The following is a 19,133-nucleotide window of genomic DNA, read 5'->3' on the forward strand; positions in this document are numbered from 1 at the left end:
ACATATTGAATGGTTTATTTGTTATGTATATAAAATATTTGTTGAGTGAATCAGTAACATGCCCCCCAAATTTAACTTCCCTTTAATTTCACTTTCTTGTGACCAAATGCTACCCATAGAATAGATGTTAAAAAACAAGTTGTAGGGCTTCCCTGGTGGCACAGTGGTTAAGAGTCCGCCTGCCGATGCAGGGGACACAGGTTCGTGTCCCAGTCTGGGAAGATCCCACATGCTGCAGAGCAGCTGGGCCCATGAGCCATGGCCACTGAGCCTGCGCGTCCGGAGCCTGTGCTCCGCAACGGGAGAGGCCACAACAGTGAGATGCCCGCGTACCGCAAAAAAAAAAAAAAAAAAAGAAAAAAAAGTTGTAAGAATTATTAAAAAAATGTTAGTATCTCCAAGAAGAAAATATGACTGCCTAGATTGATGGACAGTTGTTTCCAAACCTTTAAAGCTACTTTAATTGGATTACCAATTATCATCTTACTTTTCAGCCAGAGAGTTTTTATGAGAACATGTTTTTTAATGCAATGTTATCAATATGGGAGTACAGCAGGGTGACAAAGTGGAACCCCCTGGTGATCTTTTCAACATAAACATGTCTCTTCCTACATATACTTTAATTGGGAGGACAGGATGGCAAGTGAATACTGAAAAGTCCCCCAGGTAATTCAGATTTGCTTATTTGTTGAGGATCAGTGTTAACAGATGAGTTTAATATGATATCTATTACTGGAAGAAATTATAAAGAAAATCTATTAAACAAATGTTGCTTTAATTTAAAAATGAATTTACTTGCTACCTATTGCCTTTAGTACTTTCTATAATAAAATTCTCTTCCTACAAGTTATTTTTACATTCTTCCTTATCTATTTTTTTAAGCTTGTCATAAGAACATAGTGTGTCACTTTCACTCTTAGACTCTCAGTTAGTGCTTTAATTTCCATAATATTTTTATTATTTAGCTGGAGATGCAAAAAATTGCATTCTTTCTGCTACGGAAGTTTCGATACATTTAGCGCCCTTTGTCTACTTTCTTATTATCACTCCAATTTATTCTCAAGGGAGGCGTAATAGATACAGCATTGATTTTACTGTTGAGAAATTTAACTTTGTATGACCTTGCAGAAGATTAGTGTCTGAGTTTCACTCTAAAATGAGGGTTATGACTAGATAATTACTAAGATACCTAAAACTATAAAATGGCATAAAGCTCTTTGCAGATAATTTTCTGGCTCCCTTTAAAGTGGTTCAACAGATTCTGTGTTAAGAGCATGCCAAAACATCATCGTCAATTTAAAAGAAAATGAGCCAAGGAAAAAACTCATGGCTTCCTTCCATAATTACCACTGTCATCTGGAGACACATTGCCTTTCTCAGGGACATGAATTCCAAGGGAGAAGGAAGACAAGCTGAAGGAATTCTACCAGATCCATCTTGGGTACCTACTCAGATATAATATTTGATTGGTGAGAGTTACTATCCAATTTAGTAAGTATTTCAGAAACCTGAATTCTGTTCCTAGTTCTGTCATCACTGATTCACTGAGTGACTTCAGGCAAATTTATTAACCTCTGTGAGTTTTTCTTTCTTCATCTATCACATGACGCAGGTGAACTAGACAATGATTTTTATAAGGGAATCCTCAAATCCCAAGTCAGAACCACTATGTGCTTATGAAGAAACAATATGTCTACATCAGAATATTTGGAGATGGGGATTAAGAATCTACATTTTTAACAAACCTCTGAATAGGATTTTTTGTACACTAAAGGTTGAAAACCACTGAGATAAATTATTTATAAAGTTCCTTTCCAATCCTAAAATATTAAGTCCAATTCATTGACTGATGCTTGGTCTAAAGCAGTAATTTTTACGTAACAACAGCTTGGTAGCATATAAATTGCAGCCTGTGATTATATTAAATAGACTGGGTGTTTTGATGACAGGTAAATATGTTCATTATCATTAAATCCTTTAAAAAACTTATCAGGACATTGATAGACATTGACCTGACAATACCACTGTGAAAAATAAGGGAGGGAGCAGGAGAAACACAACAAAAGAGAATGGGAATAAATTCATTTATATAGTACACATTGGCCATGTCAGATGATCACGATAATTACATAAGGTAGATGTCTTATAACCATTTAATAGGTAAGGAATTTGAGGAATAAGGGATAAAATGGACCAGCCCATGATCACACAGCTGGAAAATGCAGACGTGGGAGAATTCAACTCTGTATGACTTTAGAGTCTTTACCACTTCTATTATACTGTGTCCACTTAAGAAGGATAGAGGTATCAGGGGAGCCATTTAGTGTAGAATTAAACAAAGGGTCAAAAGCAATATAATTTTAGAGACAGAAAACATGTTCAACCTGCTGTAAATTGGTAGTCCTTTTGTTAAAATTAAACAGGGAACTATACTCAATACTCTGTAATGGCCTATAAGGGAAAAGAATCTAAAAAAAAAAAAAAAAAAAAAAAAGAGTGGATATATGTATATGTATAACTGATTCACTTTGCTGTACACCTGAAACTAACACAACGTTGTAAATCAACTACACTCCAATAAAAATTTTTAAAAAAGAAGTATTTAATAGCAAACAGAAACAAAGTAATTAAAACAGACTGGCCAGTCATCTAATTAATTAATTATTTCTTTTTCTTTTCAGAGGTTTTCGATAGTAATCTTTCTACATTTATCTTTATCTGTTGTATAACTAAATTGTTTCAGCTGTGTAAATAAAAAGTAGATTTTAGGTGGCTTAATACAGGAAAATAAATTGCCTACTTTCTGAGGATATCTCCAATTTTATGATACATACAGAGAACTTCATTTTAGTGTGAACATTATAAATCTTATATTCCTTTTTCCATGATAGTGACCTAAATAGCAGGCCACAACTCCTGAAAATTTAAAAAATGTGTTAAGTACACTTAACTCCATAAGTGAGCCTTATTCTATGACTCAGGTCCTTTTCTCTCTTAAATGATATTGATAACAGTTATGAAATAGGGTTGATATAATGAACAAAGAATATACAGCTATAGGTACAAACACACATATGGAAACAGATCAGAAAGATAAATAGACAGATAGACATGTAACTAATTTAGTAGAATGCCTGGCCAACCATAACAAATATATGGAGTTTAGGTTGCTTCCTTCTTCTACCTCTTAAAAAATGCATTTAATAATTAAATTTAAATTATTTGTTAAATGTCTGTGATTAATTAAAAGCAATCACGTTGGTTTTTAGCCATTGTAGTTGACGTATAGTAAACATAGACATTTGACACTCTACCTCTAACTCTATAAAGCTGAATGTTAAAGTATATTTTAAAGTCATATACAATAGCCTGCTTCCTTAATTTCCATTTAAAACAATTCAATAAGCGTAATTACTATAATACACAAACACACACCATGTGTGGCTTATGGCAGTATAAATCTGCATAGTAAATTTGGATGGTGACTTAGCAATACTTATCAAGAGCAATGAGAAAATTTTCAATCATTTGATCCAAGTAATCCCAATCATTGAGATCCATTCTAAAGAAGTCACTGAAGACTAGAAATACAATTTGCAAATTGTGTTAATATTCAGCAAAAAATCCTAAAACTCTAATAGTAAATGTATATATGAAAAATTGTAGACTGATAAGTTGTCATAAAATAATAAAAACAGTTACATGGAAATGTATATACATATAAGCTTAATGTTAAGTTTAACAAAGTAGAAGACAAAGTTTTCTGTATACTCTAAAATGATAGAGCATATGTATCATACTCCTAAAAACTGAATGAGAACACAAAAGAAACAACTCACCACAAATGCTATCACTTTCATCTAATCCATCTCCACAATCAGCCTCTCCATCACAAATCCAGTGCTTAGATATACATTTTTGTGCAGAACATGCAAATTGGTTCCAAGAACAAGAGGAACCTAAAAAAACCCCAAAAAACAAGCAAAAAACCCATAAGTATGTTTGTTTTAGGTGCAAAAGAAAAAATAAATCCTTTGAGACATTCTTAGGAAAGATCTAACATGAGAAAGTTCTTTAGACTTTGCTAAAACCAGCCATCCCAAATATAACAAGCCAGAGTCCTCTTCTCTATGACAGTGCTATAAAATTTTGACCACAACTTGCATATTCCCTCTGAATTATTCAGGTTATACAACATTGTTCCTTCAACATAATCTCACAGGGTTTGACTTTGAGCTAGTCAATATGCTGGTCACCCTCCCTAAGTACATTACTGTCTTTTTCTAACATGTAGGGTATAGTTATAAAATAAATATTCCAAGTGTGGTCTAGTCATTTTTTCCTTTTTTTTTTTTTTTTTTTTTTTTGCGGTACGCGGGCTTCTCACTGTTGTGGCCTCTCCCGTTGCAGAACACAGGCTCCGGACGCGCAGGCTCAGAGGCCATGGCTCACGGGCCCAGCCGCTCCGCGGCACGTGGGATCTTCCCAGAGCGGGGCACGAACCCGTGTCCCCTGCATCAGTAGGTGGACTCTCAACCACTGCGCCACCAGGGAAGCCCTTTTCCTAACTTTTAATCTATTTTTGAACAGTTGGAGAAAAAAATTACATCCTAGGCAAGGTCATAAATATGGTGAACTCACCACCATATACATTTGTTTTTAAAGGTGACGTGACTCAGGGGGTTTTAGCTTGATGACAAGCCATCAGTTTTGTACCTATACATACTTAACACTTTGATGTTTTCCTTTCTCTCCCTTGGGAACACTTAAATCTGACTAATAACATCCATATTCATTGGCATGGTGGCTGGTATTTTATTACCAAGCTATGCATTTATAATGGTGTATTCCATTTATTTCCAAAGTTTGTGATTGCTCTCCTCCACCCTTAGTCCATTTATCACCAGGAAACACCCAAGAATAAAATCCTACCAAATTAATATGTTCAAAATGTAAATGACTATAAAAATAAAAATTTGATTTTTATCGTATAAACTATTTAAAAACTTTGCATTTTTATTTGAAATATTTACTAACATGACCTGTGAAAAGAGAGACATTTAGAAAAACTGAAGCCCAGAAAAAATAAAATTAAAGAAGATACAACCATATAATGGCTTCTGTTCCAGGAAGTATGACTCTACATAACTATTTGTAAAGTTCTCTGTTAATCTTGTTCAGAATCTGGCTCTAATGTAAAGATATATGGCATCTTAATCAAACAAAATGCACCTTCATATTTCATGATGACATTTACTTTTATGGGACTTTGGCATTTCTTAGACAATCCATTTTTAATCTTTTTTCCTACTCTTGTCTATTCATCACAGTGTTTGCTATTTGTGTTAAATGAAGAGTGAATATATGCTTTTTATGCTTTTTTAGGAATTTTTTTGGCCTGAAAATCATAAAATCCATAAATCTTATAAAAATAAAAATTTTAAATGCTTTCTTACCTTGCCAAGTGAAATGAAATGTACACACACAGAAATTAGGATGTGGATAGTGACAGACGACAGTTTGAAGAAATGCAAGTTTAACTATACTATTTAAATCTATACATGTAATTAATAGAAACATTTAGGATAATAACAGTCAATAAGTGGTAGGGAGACTATAATGAGTTGCGTGAGCTAAATCCTTATTTTTCACAGCAGAAGGTAAATACATTAGCACCTAAAATTAATAAGTCAGGAAATGAAGGTATAAATATATCATTTAGATGAATGGAGGTAACCACTAACAAAAATAGAAAAGGTTAAAAGAAAAGGCTGTATGGAGGATTGTTATTCTCCATTATAAGTTCTTCTGTTCTATTTTAATTTTTACCATTTTGTGATATTTAATCAAAATAAAATTGATATTAAAATCAATTAGCAATATTTCGTGTAAAATCTCTATGTAAGAGAACATCAGTATATAAATAATAATATAGTTTATAAAAGTAAAGCAAGATATAATGTCTCACCACAGTGGAATTCATCAAGTCCATCCTCACAATCTTTCTGACCATCACATACCCAGGTATTCAAAATGCATCTTCCACTAGGACAACCAAAATAATTTTCTTCACATCTGTGTTTGTTTTTAACTGTGATAAAATATAGAATTTAATGTCAAATAGATTAAATTAATCTTAGACTTATGCAGTATAGGTACATATCAAAACAGTAATACTCCTTGAACTGGAAGAGGTAAATAACAAGAAAACTTAAATAAAAAGAGCTGAGCTGAGGACATTAAGGAATGTCCAGGTCATGAAGACCAAGGAAAAGCTAAAAAACTGGCATAGACCAAAGGAAATCAGGGAGATATGATATCCAAATCCAATCTAGGATTGGATCCTGGATCAGAAAGAGGATATTAATGGAAAATCTTGTTAAATCCAAATAATATGGAGTTAACAAAAATAAAATAAAACATTTTATAGATGACTATAAAATAAGTAAGCCAAAGGCTAAAGAATCATTTTAGGTGGAAAATATTCTTAATTCCATACTTATGAAAAATAAATTACATTATAAAATAATTAGATTTTTGCTGAGAAAGTGTAAACTTGGGGTTCCATACTTAGTGGGTACATATGCTTTGATTTATATATGTATTCTCTATTTTATGTATGTATTCTCTATTTATGTATGTATTCTCTATTTTAAGGAAGGAAGAAAAACAAGTTGCAGTAGAATCTCTAAAATTGTCATACCTAACAAAAATATCATGAGAATAAAAAGTATCTGTATATAAAATTATTTTGTAAATTATATATTTTTCAAATTGTAGAGTATTGTTATTATTATAACCTCCAAGAGCACATAGAAAATACTAGATTTTTCTCTTTACTGGATGTCATTCGTCCCCTTGCACCTTCAGGTTTACATAGATTTAGTGACTGGCTCACAGCCAATCAGGAAATAAATCTTAGAGTACACATGGCATCACACTATAGTGATACATTGTGACTATTTTAAGGTAACAAAAATTACCTCCATTCTATTTTTTTAATGCCAACTTTGTAGATCTAATTAAAGATGAAAATTACTTTTTGAAGGGATTCATCATTAACACAAAAAGTCTTGATTGTGCTGGATGTCTTATTTTTTCTTAGGATATTGCCTAGATATAACCTAAGGTATTTAGACTGACCTTTTACTGGCTTCCTGTTTGTCTGCCCACCTGTTTCATAAGTGTATATTAATGCCCCTTTCCTACTTCCCCAATATAATCACTATTCTCTATTAATATTGAAAGTTAGCTTTCAAAATCATTTATTAATCCTAGAAATATATAAAGACTACAAATAAAGTTTAAAAATATATATTTACAAGCTTAATAGATACCTAGTTATACTGCCTTCAAAATAATTTAAAAAATTAACTATAGCCATAATGAGATAAAGAATTGTTACAGAAGAAACATTGCAATAAGAATCTAAACACCCAGTTTCCATGAGTCTAAAGCAATTTTCTATATTTATTTAATGTTTTATATAATGAAGGATAAAGTTAAAAAAAAAAAAGAAAAGATGTAGATTTGCAGTGAGCCAGTGCCTCCAGAGAAGTTTTCCAGTTCCTCCTAGGATACAGCAAGTCTTTTCAAACCCAAAAGGAACATCACAGAGTGTCACATACCGATGAGCAGTGGGGAAAAGAAAAAAAAGGAATCTGCTATTTCCCAGTTAATTGATTGATTATGCACCATTAAGAATATCAATTCTTTAGAGTAGATCGTATGTGTGTGTGTGTGTGTATTGTATACACTTGTGTATGGAATACCTACAAATATAATTTCTTAAAATGTTTCAAAAAAATATTACACATCTACTAAGCATGGAAAAAAGTGATTGTAGTGGCAGGGTCAAGAGAAGGAAACAGCAGTATGAGAACACATGTAATAGTATACTACAAGCATATCTACTTTCAGTTATAGTAATTTAACATCTTTCTTTCTGGTATTATTATATATTTTTAAAATTTGTTTCCTTAAATAGTTAGAAAGAAATAGGTTCATGACCTTCTTATGGAAGGCATTCTCCTAAGAAAAGTGTCTCACTGAGACTTTTCAGTGCTTGTGTAGGTAAAGATGGCTAATATATATAAATATACCAGTCTGACATTGATCCAGTAATGATAACTATTATGTTACCCATACTAGTATGCCAAAAGATTGTGTAAACTGCATCAAATAGCCTAACTTGACAATACAAGCTGTATAATAACAGGAGTAAAGCTAGTGGTGAGAAACAGTCTCCCTCCCTTTAGTCTATAGATTGTTTTCTCTCAGTATATACTACTTCTGTGAAAACTTTATAGATTACACATTTTAAGACGTAAACACCAACTTTAAAAGGATTAATGAGGAACTGAACATGAAAAAAGAAATTGATCCAAACATAGAACAGATTTCTCAAGTATCATTCCATAAGTCATTAAAAAATATAAAGTGGCATGTCTAGCACAGGGTGATTATTTTTAATTCAGTCTACAATATTTGTTTTAATCTGAGTCATTGAGTATCAAGAATGAAAATTAATAAGTTTATGCTATACAACCAGCCCCTAAATCTTCAAGGCAAAGACTGTTTTGTCTTCTAGAATTACCTGGGCATTTTAATTCATCTGAATAGTCTCCACAGTCGTTAGACCCATCGCATATCCAGGTTGGCAGAACACACAGTGAGGTAGAATTACATCTTATGAATCCTGTGGTTTTCACTCCAAGTTTATAGAAATATGTACAGTCTGTATTATCTATAAGGAGGTCAAGAGAAAAATGAAAAACACCTCATCTGCAAAGATTATGAGCCTTCTATGTAGGTCACAGAAACAAGAAAAGTTAACCTCATTTGAAGAAGTAAATATGCAATTATCCTACACAACAAGGGTTAATTACATATCAATTCTGGACAAGGTTCAGTGAGGAGTTAGACACTGTTCAATGTAATGCCAAAGGTGCACAGGCATGAACAAACAAAATGTAATGGAATATCTTACTGCAGTTCTTTTCATCTGAAGCATCTGCACAATCTAGGTTCTGGTTGCATCGTGCTGATCTTGGAATGCACGTCCCATCTGCACAGCGGAACTCAACAGTGGCACAGGTTGAAACTAGAAAAACAGGTAAATAAACAAATGGATAGACGAGAGAAAATGACTCCTTGCTTAACATTTTGAGTACTTTAATTCTCACAATTTTGTTTGGTTTTGCCTTTTTAACTCTGGGCAGTCAAACTTGACCCATAACCCCCAACAATAAGCTTGGGTTAGATGCCTCATACATCTTCCCCTGTCACGCTGTTCTTCCCTACATTGTAGTACTTATAATACTGCATTGCAATGGCCTGTTTATGTATCTCTCCCCCCATTAAATTGTAAGCAGGGACCGTGCCTTGTTTTCCCTATCATACCATATCAGCGCTAAACCAACAACAACAAAAAAATTAAATGTTGCTGAAACTTCTCTCTCCTTCCAACTTCAAAATACAAGGTATGACACTAAGCAAATGCCTGATTGAGTGTGTACAGAGAAATCCCGATCTGTTTGCTAAGAAGAAGTGAAACATTCACTGCTATGATAAAAAGACACACAAACAAAGTCAGAGATTGAGAGGGAGAAACCAGAGTATTTGCTTTATTTACTCAAAGAGGGAATAGTTCAGCACTGCTAGAAAGTCATTATACTAAGTTATCCCCTTTCACATGGCCATATTACTAACATTTGGTATAGTAAATATGGATTCCTCATGCCAAGAAACATACAAATGTGGTAAGACTTGTCTCTGTTGTTGGAAAGTATGGCTTTCCAAATCCCTGCTATGCTTAGATGAAAATCAGTTTTGATATGCTACCAACATTACATATTCTTTGTACAGAATAGCTTATTCATCATATATTCCTTTTTACTTTGCTTACACATTCATTACCATATAATGGTTTTCAGCAATATGTTGTAAACAGGTGCATGGCTTGTTTTGTGTTAGATTAACTTTGGTGAGATTTTTATACCAAATTCAAATTTCCACAGGTTGATTATGTTAATGTACAACCTGAAGGGCTCCTTGATTATGCCACTTTTACTAGGGTTGATATTTTAAAGAGCCTATCTAATTATAAATATAAATTATATCAATTGTAAATGGTTAAAATGCTATTTAAAATATGCAAATTTTATTCAAGGGTGTGTATGTCATTTGTATCTCATAATGCACTATTATTATATTTAATTGTATCTTGCAATTGTATCCTTATTTGTGTTTAAATGATGATTAGAATAAATGTTTTATTTACAATTTGCAATTATAATTGCTTCACTGTTTTCTTCATTAAAAATAACATCATTTGAAACAGATAATGCCATTATAAGTAGAGATAAATACACTGTTCCAAACAGGAAAAAAGTAGGTATTTTTCTTTTATGCCTAAGTAAAGCAAAATCTCTTCCATAGTCTTTTTTATTACATTTCACATTCAATATTTTTCAGTGGAAAAAATAAATGGAATATATAACATAGAAAATAATCATGACAAGCATATACATTTTGTTTCTGACTTTGCTGTCTATCAGCAGTCTCCTATTAAGAGGTTGTGTTCCAAAGGATTCCTCATAATCCCGTTATTTAGATGACAGAATTCATTTCTCTGTGAAACAATATTCTAGATAGTAGTAATATTCCTAAACAAGTCTACAAAGATTTATCTCTAAGCTACTTGACGTGCATTATCTAATACTTGCAGTTAGAGTTTGGGATACCAGAAATCCTAATTCTGAAGCAATGGGGGCAATCACAACCCCTTCCACCATCTCCATCTCCCTCCAAACTTCCATAGAGAATCTTCTGTGTACATGGCAGGGAGTCCATCTGGGTGGGTAATGGTGGCAGATAAAGTGAAGAGGCAAATTATGACTCCATGAACATGGAGATGGCATGTCAGACTGTTAAGAGGACTGGAGATTCAAGGATTTCACAGTAATGGAGTTTCAAAAATGGTGCTGGGGGCTCAGGTGGAAGTAAGTGTAAAGAATGGCTTATAAGAAGAGTGGAAATGTGGAACAAGTAGAAACGGTCTTGGATGGAATTCTAGGAATAAAAAAGAAACAGAGGAATTCTAACCAGATGAAAAGAAACTATAACTTCAAAGTTGAGAAGAGTGGTTAGGAAATAGTATTTAAGAGAAAGCCAAGGGAAAAAGTGAGGTAGGGGGTCAGGAGAACAAAAATAAGGCTACTGAATCTTGGTGAGGAGGGCAAGGGCAGCCTATTAGAGTGGGTGAGATGTGCAAATAGGAACCGATTGTCCCTTAACTTCTAATCCTATCTCTATAGATTCTATGACTTGATACAGAGTTTGGGAAGCACTAGAGGGTTAAATAGGGTGATAAGTGACAATGGAATTGGACATATCAAGTGGTGGCACAATTCCATAAGCAGCAGGAGCAAGGTGGTTGTGGGGATTAACGTCTCCAGCATTTGTAGACAAGGAAAGAGAGTCCTGGAACAGGAGAAATCCATGGGAACAGTGACAATGTCATTTCATAAGTAAGCAAATGCTTCTTCTGCCAAAACCTCTACCTCTCTAGTCCCTCAACCATGTTCCTTTCTCATGTTGTTTTGGTCAGTCAAGTACTGAAATGTGTTTCACCCTTAGGGTGGGTCTTGAGGGAGAAAGGTGATGGGATCTCTAATTTGTCAAGTGAATATGAAAGCCTTCTGACAACTTTTCTTCAGGCTAAAAGTCCTGGAAAAAAGAGAACAGAAAATAATGTAGTCCAAATAAAGGTAACCTGAGTGGGAAATACTAGACTCTTCCTTCCAGATAGTACAAAGGAAAAAGTACACCTACAAAATGTGAGTGGAAATATACCACAGCCACACCAGGAATAGCAACGAGATACGACAAAGGAAGATCTGACAGGGATAGTAGCTCAAAAGTAGCAGCAAGAGAGAAAGTAAAACCATTCTTTCCCTCATATACTTTCTTAGTTTTCCTATTTAATCCACCTTATTTTCTCCATATCAGTTAAAATATTTAATCAGGTAGGAAAGATACAAAATCGATTAGTCTTTCCCTAGTTCTTAGGATGTTCCTTGTAAATAACCTAACTCAATGTTTTCTTTTCCAACTCTCCTACCCAGCCTGTAGCAAAGGGAAGGTGACAAGGAAAAAATACATGAAGTGTGCTGTCATATCTCTTCTGTTTACTTTCAAACCACATCTTTTATTGAATTCACTGCTTAGGTTCTAAGGATATGAGAACCCAGAAGGGATGATGATTTCCTCTGTAGGCACGCTTATCCTTTTCCTTTAGCTTGTTGTTTGTGGAATCTTCAAAGTTTTGCTATGAATTTGGGAAAGAAAACTCACCAGTTTCCTCTCCTCTAGGTCATCTCAGAAGTACTTAGCTCTCCAGTCCACCTAAAGATGTTCAGATGGCCCAAGGAAGTTCATGTACTTCTCAAAGGGAGCATATTCATCTCAACAGGCAGCAAAGGAGGGATATTATGCACTCTCTACAAATCTATTCACTCAAACTCTGACACAACCAGAAGAGGAATACAGAATGATAAACTTTCTGAGCAACTCCTTAGATCCTCACCAGCTAGCTTGATGTCTAAAGCTCTCAGTCATGAAAGGAACTGCTACAAAGGGGCAGTAATAAAAGATGGATGAGGATTTGGGGTTTTGCTTTGCTTCCAAAGGATAAGAAACCATAAATAGTTCCTTGTAATATCCATTTCCACTCTGTAAACAGATTCTTTGACTTGTGGCATTAAAAAAGAGTAATGTTAATTACTATTAACATCTGAATTAAACAAACAAAACTGTAATAGTATCTGAAATAATTTACGGATGATTCCACCATAGTCTCTCTCCACAGCCTATCAAAATCTCTCTGTATTTATTGACATTTTTATTGTACTGTTTAAATTGTGTTATATTTTACTTTATTTACATTCAACAATAACATGTGGTTTGTGTGTGTGTGCACATATACATACAACAAAGCACTGCATCCCTATGTTGCACTGACTACAGAAACAAAGAAGGAGTGACTAGAAGAAAAGGCTTGGAGAAGTCATTCATTTTTCATTCTTCCTGAGCCTGTTCATGTTCCTTTTCCTTCATTATCTTTTAAGTGCTGTAAGTGTCCATGTGTTTGACGGACACACATCTGAATTAATGCTTTATAAGAAACTGGCTTATGGAAAAAGGACCCAAGTAAGTCTTTCCTCTATAGCATGAAATGTGCCCTACAAGGTTACCATGTGAACAATCTTAATATGAGGGAAAAATCAAATCTAAAAGATGCAAGTGTAATAAGTAACCTTTCATCTAAAAAGCTACCCATTTGTTTATCCTAAGGAAGCTAGTCCGTTTACTCAAATTTATTAAATTTTAGTATGTAATATAGCATGTGCTTGAGTATCTGCAGTTTCAAATGTACTACATTAGATAGGAAGAAATTCAAGGCATAAGATTTTGTTGTTGTTTCTTAAGATATCCAATTGTCATGATCTCTTTACTATTATTATCACAAAAGAAAAGTTTTGACAGAAACTTGATTCTCAGAGTAGTTCTGTCCCCAAGTATATGGCTGAGATGGTTATAACACAGAAATCAAGAGCTTAGATTAAAAAAAGGGGAAGTAACATTTTGAGTTATTTTATTGTTATTCAGCAGCTGATATTGATATCAGTAGGCAGAATGAAACCTATCTACACTTTTGGAAGACTTACGGCTTCAACCAGCCACATAAGAGTTCAATAAACACATACCATGTACTAGGTACTGTATTTCATAAACCCAAACACACTAATTTACTTACTGCTTTTCAAAAAAAACGTTTTCCAAGAAAATCCACAGTAACTGATTACATTTCCGTAGCTCTTTTTATGAATTTTCTTTTAAAATCACTTTCTGTATTTATTATTCAGTTCCTTCACATTCTAGCTTGATATTTTTATTTTTATCCTAGCTTAAAGTTTTCATTATATTCTCCTTTCCTGCTTACAAATAACTAATAGAACATACCCATTTTCTGGTCTACTTCTAGTTTCCTTTCCTCCTCTCTTCCAAATGCTTATCCATTTCCCTCTACTTACTCCCATATCTTACTACATTTTATCATTTTTAATATTTTATAAATAATATGAAACAATAGCTGACTTAATTTTCAAATGTACTTGGCTCTTCCTAAACTACAGTGTCAACTCACATAGTAAGCTACTCAAGTGTTTGGCCAAGGTCATATATAGTCTAAGACAGCAGAGTAACTTCTCAGTCCTTTATCAGCTACAAAATAATTTGTACACATTCTGCCTTCTTCCTCAACTTTTTATAGCCTTCTCGTTACAACTGTACTTCACACATCTTTTCTTTACCATTTACCTTTTTTAAAAATAATCTGTATTCACTGTCTTTACTCTTTCACCATTCATATTCTGTTTCAATCCAATGTGATCTGGCTTTTCCTTGCCATTGCACTGAACTGACTCTCTTGAAGCCAAGCAAGAGATTATCTTCTATTTGCCAATTACAGTGGACACTCCAGTCTATGCATGCCCTCTTGCTTTCTCTGTAACGCGAACTTATCCTCCTTTCTTGAAAAACTAATTTCTTGTGAAGCTCTTTTTATTAGTCCTGTGGTGTACTTTTCCTTTTTATATTAGTATCTTTCATTTTTAACAGGTCATTCTGATGCACTCCCTTAAAACAACTATTAGACCATCCATCCTTTGAGCTCTCTCTCTTTAAGAAGTCCAAAATCAATACTTCTGGTCTAAACCTACTACCTGAGCTCCAGATCTATATTTACCTATATACCTTTCAAACAGTTCCATCTGAATGTCTACAGGTACTCCAACCTCAGAATGTGGACTGTTCTTATTATCTTATCCCCATCTAACACACACAAAAGGCACACAAAAATAAATTTAAAAATTAATGAAAACAAATATTTTAAAAGCATACAAAACACACACACACACACACAAACACACACGTATCTCCTCTATTCCCATGTTTCCTCCATGTTTATTATTGCAAAAGACTTGTTATGCTACCTTTTAAAATGCTGTTATATCTGTCTCTCTCCTCTTTATTCTTAGCTTTGGCTGCTGTAATAGGCTACTATTTTGTCCTTCTGATCTCAGTATTAGAGTTTTCATTCTAAAAATCATAGGGTTTTTTTCCCTTTTAAAACTTTCTGGTGACTGTAAGATAAAGGTCATGTTCTTTAACATGGCACCAAAAAAAAATCTTCATTTCCTGGTTCTTTCTTCTAACTTGCCTCATTTTTTTCACCACTCCCCAATATGCAATCTGGCTCTAACCATATCAAATTACTTGCAGTTTTCATTATTGGTCCTTCTACTTGGAATTCTCTTCTATTTTGATCATTCTACCTTATTTATACTTTAAGACTCAGCTTAAATTTAATCTAGTCTATGAAACCTTTCAGGATACTTCCAAGCCCAAAAAAACAAAACAAAACTGTGTTCTTAATAGTGCAATCATAGCACCTTATATTCATCTTCACCTGTTTAAATGACTATCTTTCACTTAGAGTTTGAACTACCTGAGGGCACACATAGAACTTACAAATTTTTTGTCTCAGTCTTTAATGAATTTTACCCAGTAAAGTATTTCAATGGATGGAAAGATTTTTAAAGGTAAATTGGTTTGGAAAGATCTGTTGGATCCAGGTTTTAGGAGACCTTAAATGTCAGACTAAAAACTTGTCACTTATTCTGCAAACACTGGGATGTTTTATATGGGAAGTGATAAAAAAGTAAATGTTTACATAGCATTTACTATATGCCAAGTTCTATTCTAATACTGATATACTTATTTAACTATTGTCTCTTTTTCTTACAGCTTGAGAAACTGAGCCACGGGTTGGTTAAGTACCTTATCCAAAGTCATGCAGTTAGTGGTGGGACTGGGGTTCTATCCCAGGCAGTCTGGTTGCTGATGTGTCACAGTCGTTACTATGGTAAAATGTTAAATTGTTTTAGCATGACTAAAAATTCAGATTTACTGGAAAGAGTAGAAACGGAGACCAATAAAAGAGCTACTTTGTTAATCAAGGCTCAAAGTAGATTGAAGGGGAATATATCTCAAAGAATTGGAAGATTTGTTTATGATTGGACATGTGGGTGATAAAACATGGTGGAAGGAGGAACCAAGGATAGTACCAAGGTTTCTTGTCCAATAAGTAGGAAAATGATGAGAGCATGGGTAGGAGAGAGAATTAAGGAATGAAGGGGAGCATTTTGGAGCAGTAGATTCAGTATTATATATTCTGGTAGAAATGTCCCATAAATAGGGTGGTTGAACTGAAAAGGTGAGAAAGAATTTTGAAGTGAGCAAAGAAAGAAATAGAAACAGAAAATATAGTCATAATTTTCAGTTGACTCTAGTAACTCTGCCCCAATAGCATTTACCAAAGTATGGTCCATAGATGCTAATTGTTGTTATGTATCAGAAGGGGGAAACCATAGTGCTCTCAGGAATACACTTTGGAAGAGTTTAGGAAACACTTAGCATGATAATATTCCGAGGCTGATACAATATGTGTTTACCTTTACAATCTAATTCATCAGAGTTGTCTCCACAGTCGTTTCCACCATCACATAACTTGCTGTGAGGAACACAACGACGATTGTAGCAGGGCTTGAAACCTCTTCGACAGCTTCTGTTTTCTTACACAGAAAAGTAAAACACATACTTGGAGGGCTTATAGAACTATTTTTACAAAAAGAAGATCACAGATGATATCTCATTCACAATAACCGGATTGTGGGTCTATAAAACAAGTGCCGTGTGGCATCCAAGTTCTGGGTTAGAATATCTGTGCATTATCAAGTAGTTCATGCAGTAAAAAGCCTTTCTGACTGTTTTAACCTCAGTGATTCATACTCGGAGACCTCATCAAACTATACTCACATTATTGTTTCTGGCATTTCTGTAAGCTAGCGTAGAAATAAACATGTATCACATACTCAAATCTGAAGAAATGAATCTCTACCTCCAATGTAATAAAGACACACCAACACCTATCCCCTCTCTCCTTTGTACCCCACAAAGATTTTAAAACAAGGAAAAAAGTGTGAAAACATGTATCCCTGAATCAGTGAATCCAAGAGTCACCTACTTATCCATAAATTTCTCTTAGAAATCATCTTAAAATGTCTATCCAAATTTTCTAAGCAGAATAATAATTGCCTCTGAATTCTATTTACCTTAATGAGAGTCTCCTGACATTTTCTGATTTGGGGCAGAAGGTACCACTCACAATAATAATAGCTGCCATTTACTGAAAAGTAATTTTGTGCCAGGCTCTATATTGAGCATATGTAAATGTACATTTGTTTATTTAATGCTCCCAACCATCACCCCATCTAGATTTACTTGGTAGTGAGAAACTAAAACATAGAGAAGTCAGTACCCTTGTTCATGCTAGTCACGCACTAGTACATTTGGGAACAAAGATTTAACCTCAAGTGTGATTCTAAACTCTGGAATCTATACCTGAGATTGTCAAACTATAGCCTGCAGGCCAAATGCAGCCTATCAGCCTGTTTTTATATGGCTCTGAAGCTAAGAATGATATTTACATTTTTAAAGGATTATTAAAAAAATAGAATATGTGACAGGAGTATATATGGCCCACAAAACCTATAATACAAGCTGACCTTTTACAGAAAAAGTTTGCTAACCCTTTCTCACACAAATATTACCTGTCTACTAAGAAGATAAAAATAATATGAAATATATTCCCAAGCCAATTAATAATAATGTGAATTTGTAAGTTGATTATTATTACATTTTTATATGCTTTAATATTTTCATGGTATACAGGATATAGCGGTTGATTCAAGCAAACATGTCATTTGAGGTAAATTCCCTAAGATTTCAGTTACATATAAATTATGGACAAATTACATTTGACTGTGATTTTAACCAAGGGTGTTTATTCTGCAATGTAAAAGAGTGACATAAATTTCCCAAAATCCATCCTCCTCTTGTTTTAACTTTCTCTAATATAAGAAAACAAAGGAGAAAAATAGAAGCCAAATATAGCATTTCCAGATATAGATTCCTAAATTTTGCAGAGCATATAATACCAGTACTATTGTATTACAGCACAAAAATAAATCAGACTAATTTAGAAATAATCTGGATCAATTCTATAATAATTATTAATGATTGCATAGACACAAACTTTCAGGAAAAATATTGTTGCAGTGAAGGCAAATTACAGTTGCTTACTAGGGTCCAAAAGCCAGTCTCTACTTCCAAGGGAGAAGGAAAGGTTGACTACCACTTGATGTCACCTACAGAGGCACAGATGGTGGAATTCCATACTTAATGGGGACCATGGCTAAAGCAATCAGCCTTTGTACCTAAGGACACTAGCTCTGGGACAATCCTGGAGGCAAAAATAGAATGAATAAGACTTTGATATCAACACAACAACATGCTATTGACTGATGGTGGACTTTTGCTGCAGAGTAAACCTGCAATATCTACCCAATAACTGATATTTCTGACATATTTTTAGGAATGTAAGCCTAAAACGTTTTCCTAATGATGAATAATGAAGCAGCTCAAAAGACAGGCTCTTGCTGTATTTAAATTTATACTTCATGCATGGAAAACCATGAGGAAATTCTTCAATGAATATCATGTGTTTTGGGTAGGAAATATGGTGCCCCATTTCAATAAGAACAAAGCCAAATCATTTGCCTTAGATCTACATGTTAATGAGAGGCATTAAAGAAATCGTACACATAAACCAAATGGAGACAATCACACCAAAAGCTATAAAACGAATTACATTCTGAAATGAGTAAATCATACATTGGAAACTCACCACAGTAGAGCAGTTTTTCATCTGATTTATCCTTACAATGAGGAATGCCATCACAGGTGAGCTGGTAATCAATACATTCTCCATTTCCACACTCAAACTCTGAATAAATATTGCAGGAAGAATTTTTAGCTGAAAGGAAAAAAGCCAACATTTTATACAATAATAAACATTTTTTTTACGCTCTTTTTAAAAATTTTTTTATTTTTTTATTTTTATTTTTTTGCTTTATAACAAATTTAATCAGTTATACATATACATATGT

At 33.8% G+C, this 19,133-nt stretch overlaps 1 protein-coding gene across 1 annotated transcript in view; it reads right to left on the minus strand.

Moving 5' to 3' along the window:
- LRP1B (LDL receptor related protein 1B) overlaps positions 1 to 19,133 on the minus strand; it is a 1,545,691-nt gene that overhangs the window by 265,161 nt on the left and 1,261,397 nt on the right. Inside the window, exons 46-51 of the mRNA XM_060105953.1 lie at positions 18,872 to 19,000; positions 16,578 to 16,697; positions 8,990 to 9,103; positions 8,597 to 8,746; positions 5,969 to 6,091; positions 3,840 to 3,959 (exon numbers count right to left, since the gene is read on the minus strand). Of these exons, the coding sequence (XP_059961936.1) occupies positions 3,840 to 3,959; positions 5,969 to 6,091; positions 8,597 to 8,746; positions 8,990 to 9,103; positions 16,578 to 16,697; positions 18,872 to 19,000 (756 nt within the window). The remainder of the gene's footprint in view (positions 1 to 3,839; positions 3,960 to 5,968; positions 6,092 to 8,596; positions 8,747 to 8,989; positions 9,104 to 16,577; positions 16,698 to 18,871; positions 19,001 to 19,133) is intronic.

This window comes from Mesoplodon densirostris, chromosome 8 (assembly GCF_025265405.1).
Source record: "Mesoplodon densirostris isolate mMesDen1 chromosome 8, mMesDen1 primary haplotype, whole genome shotgun sequence".
Taxonomy (NCBI): domain Eukaryota; kingdom Metazoa; phylum Chordata; class Mammalia; order Artiodactyla; family Ziphiidae; genus Mesoplodon; species Mesoplodon densirostris.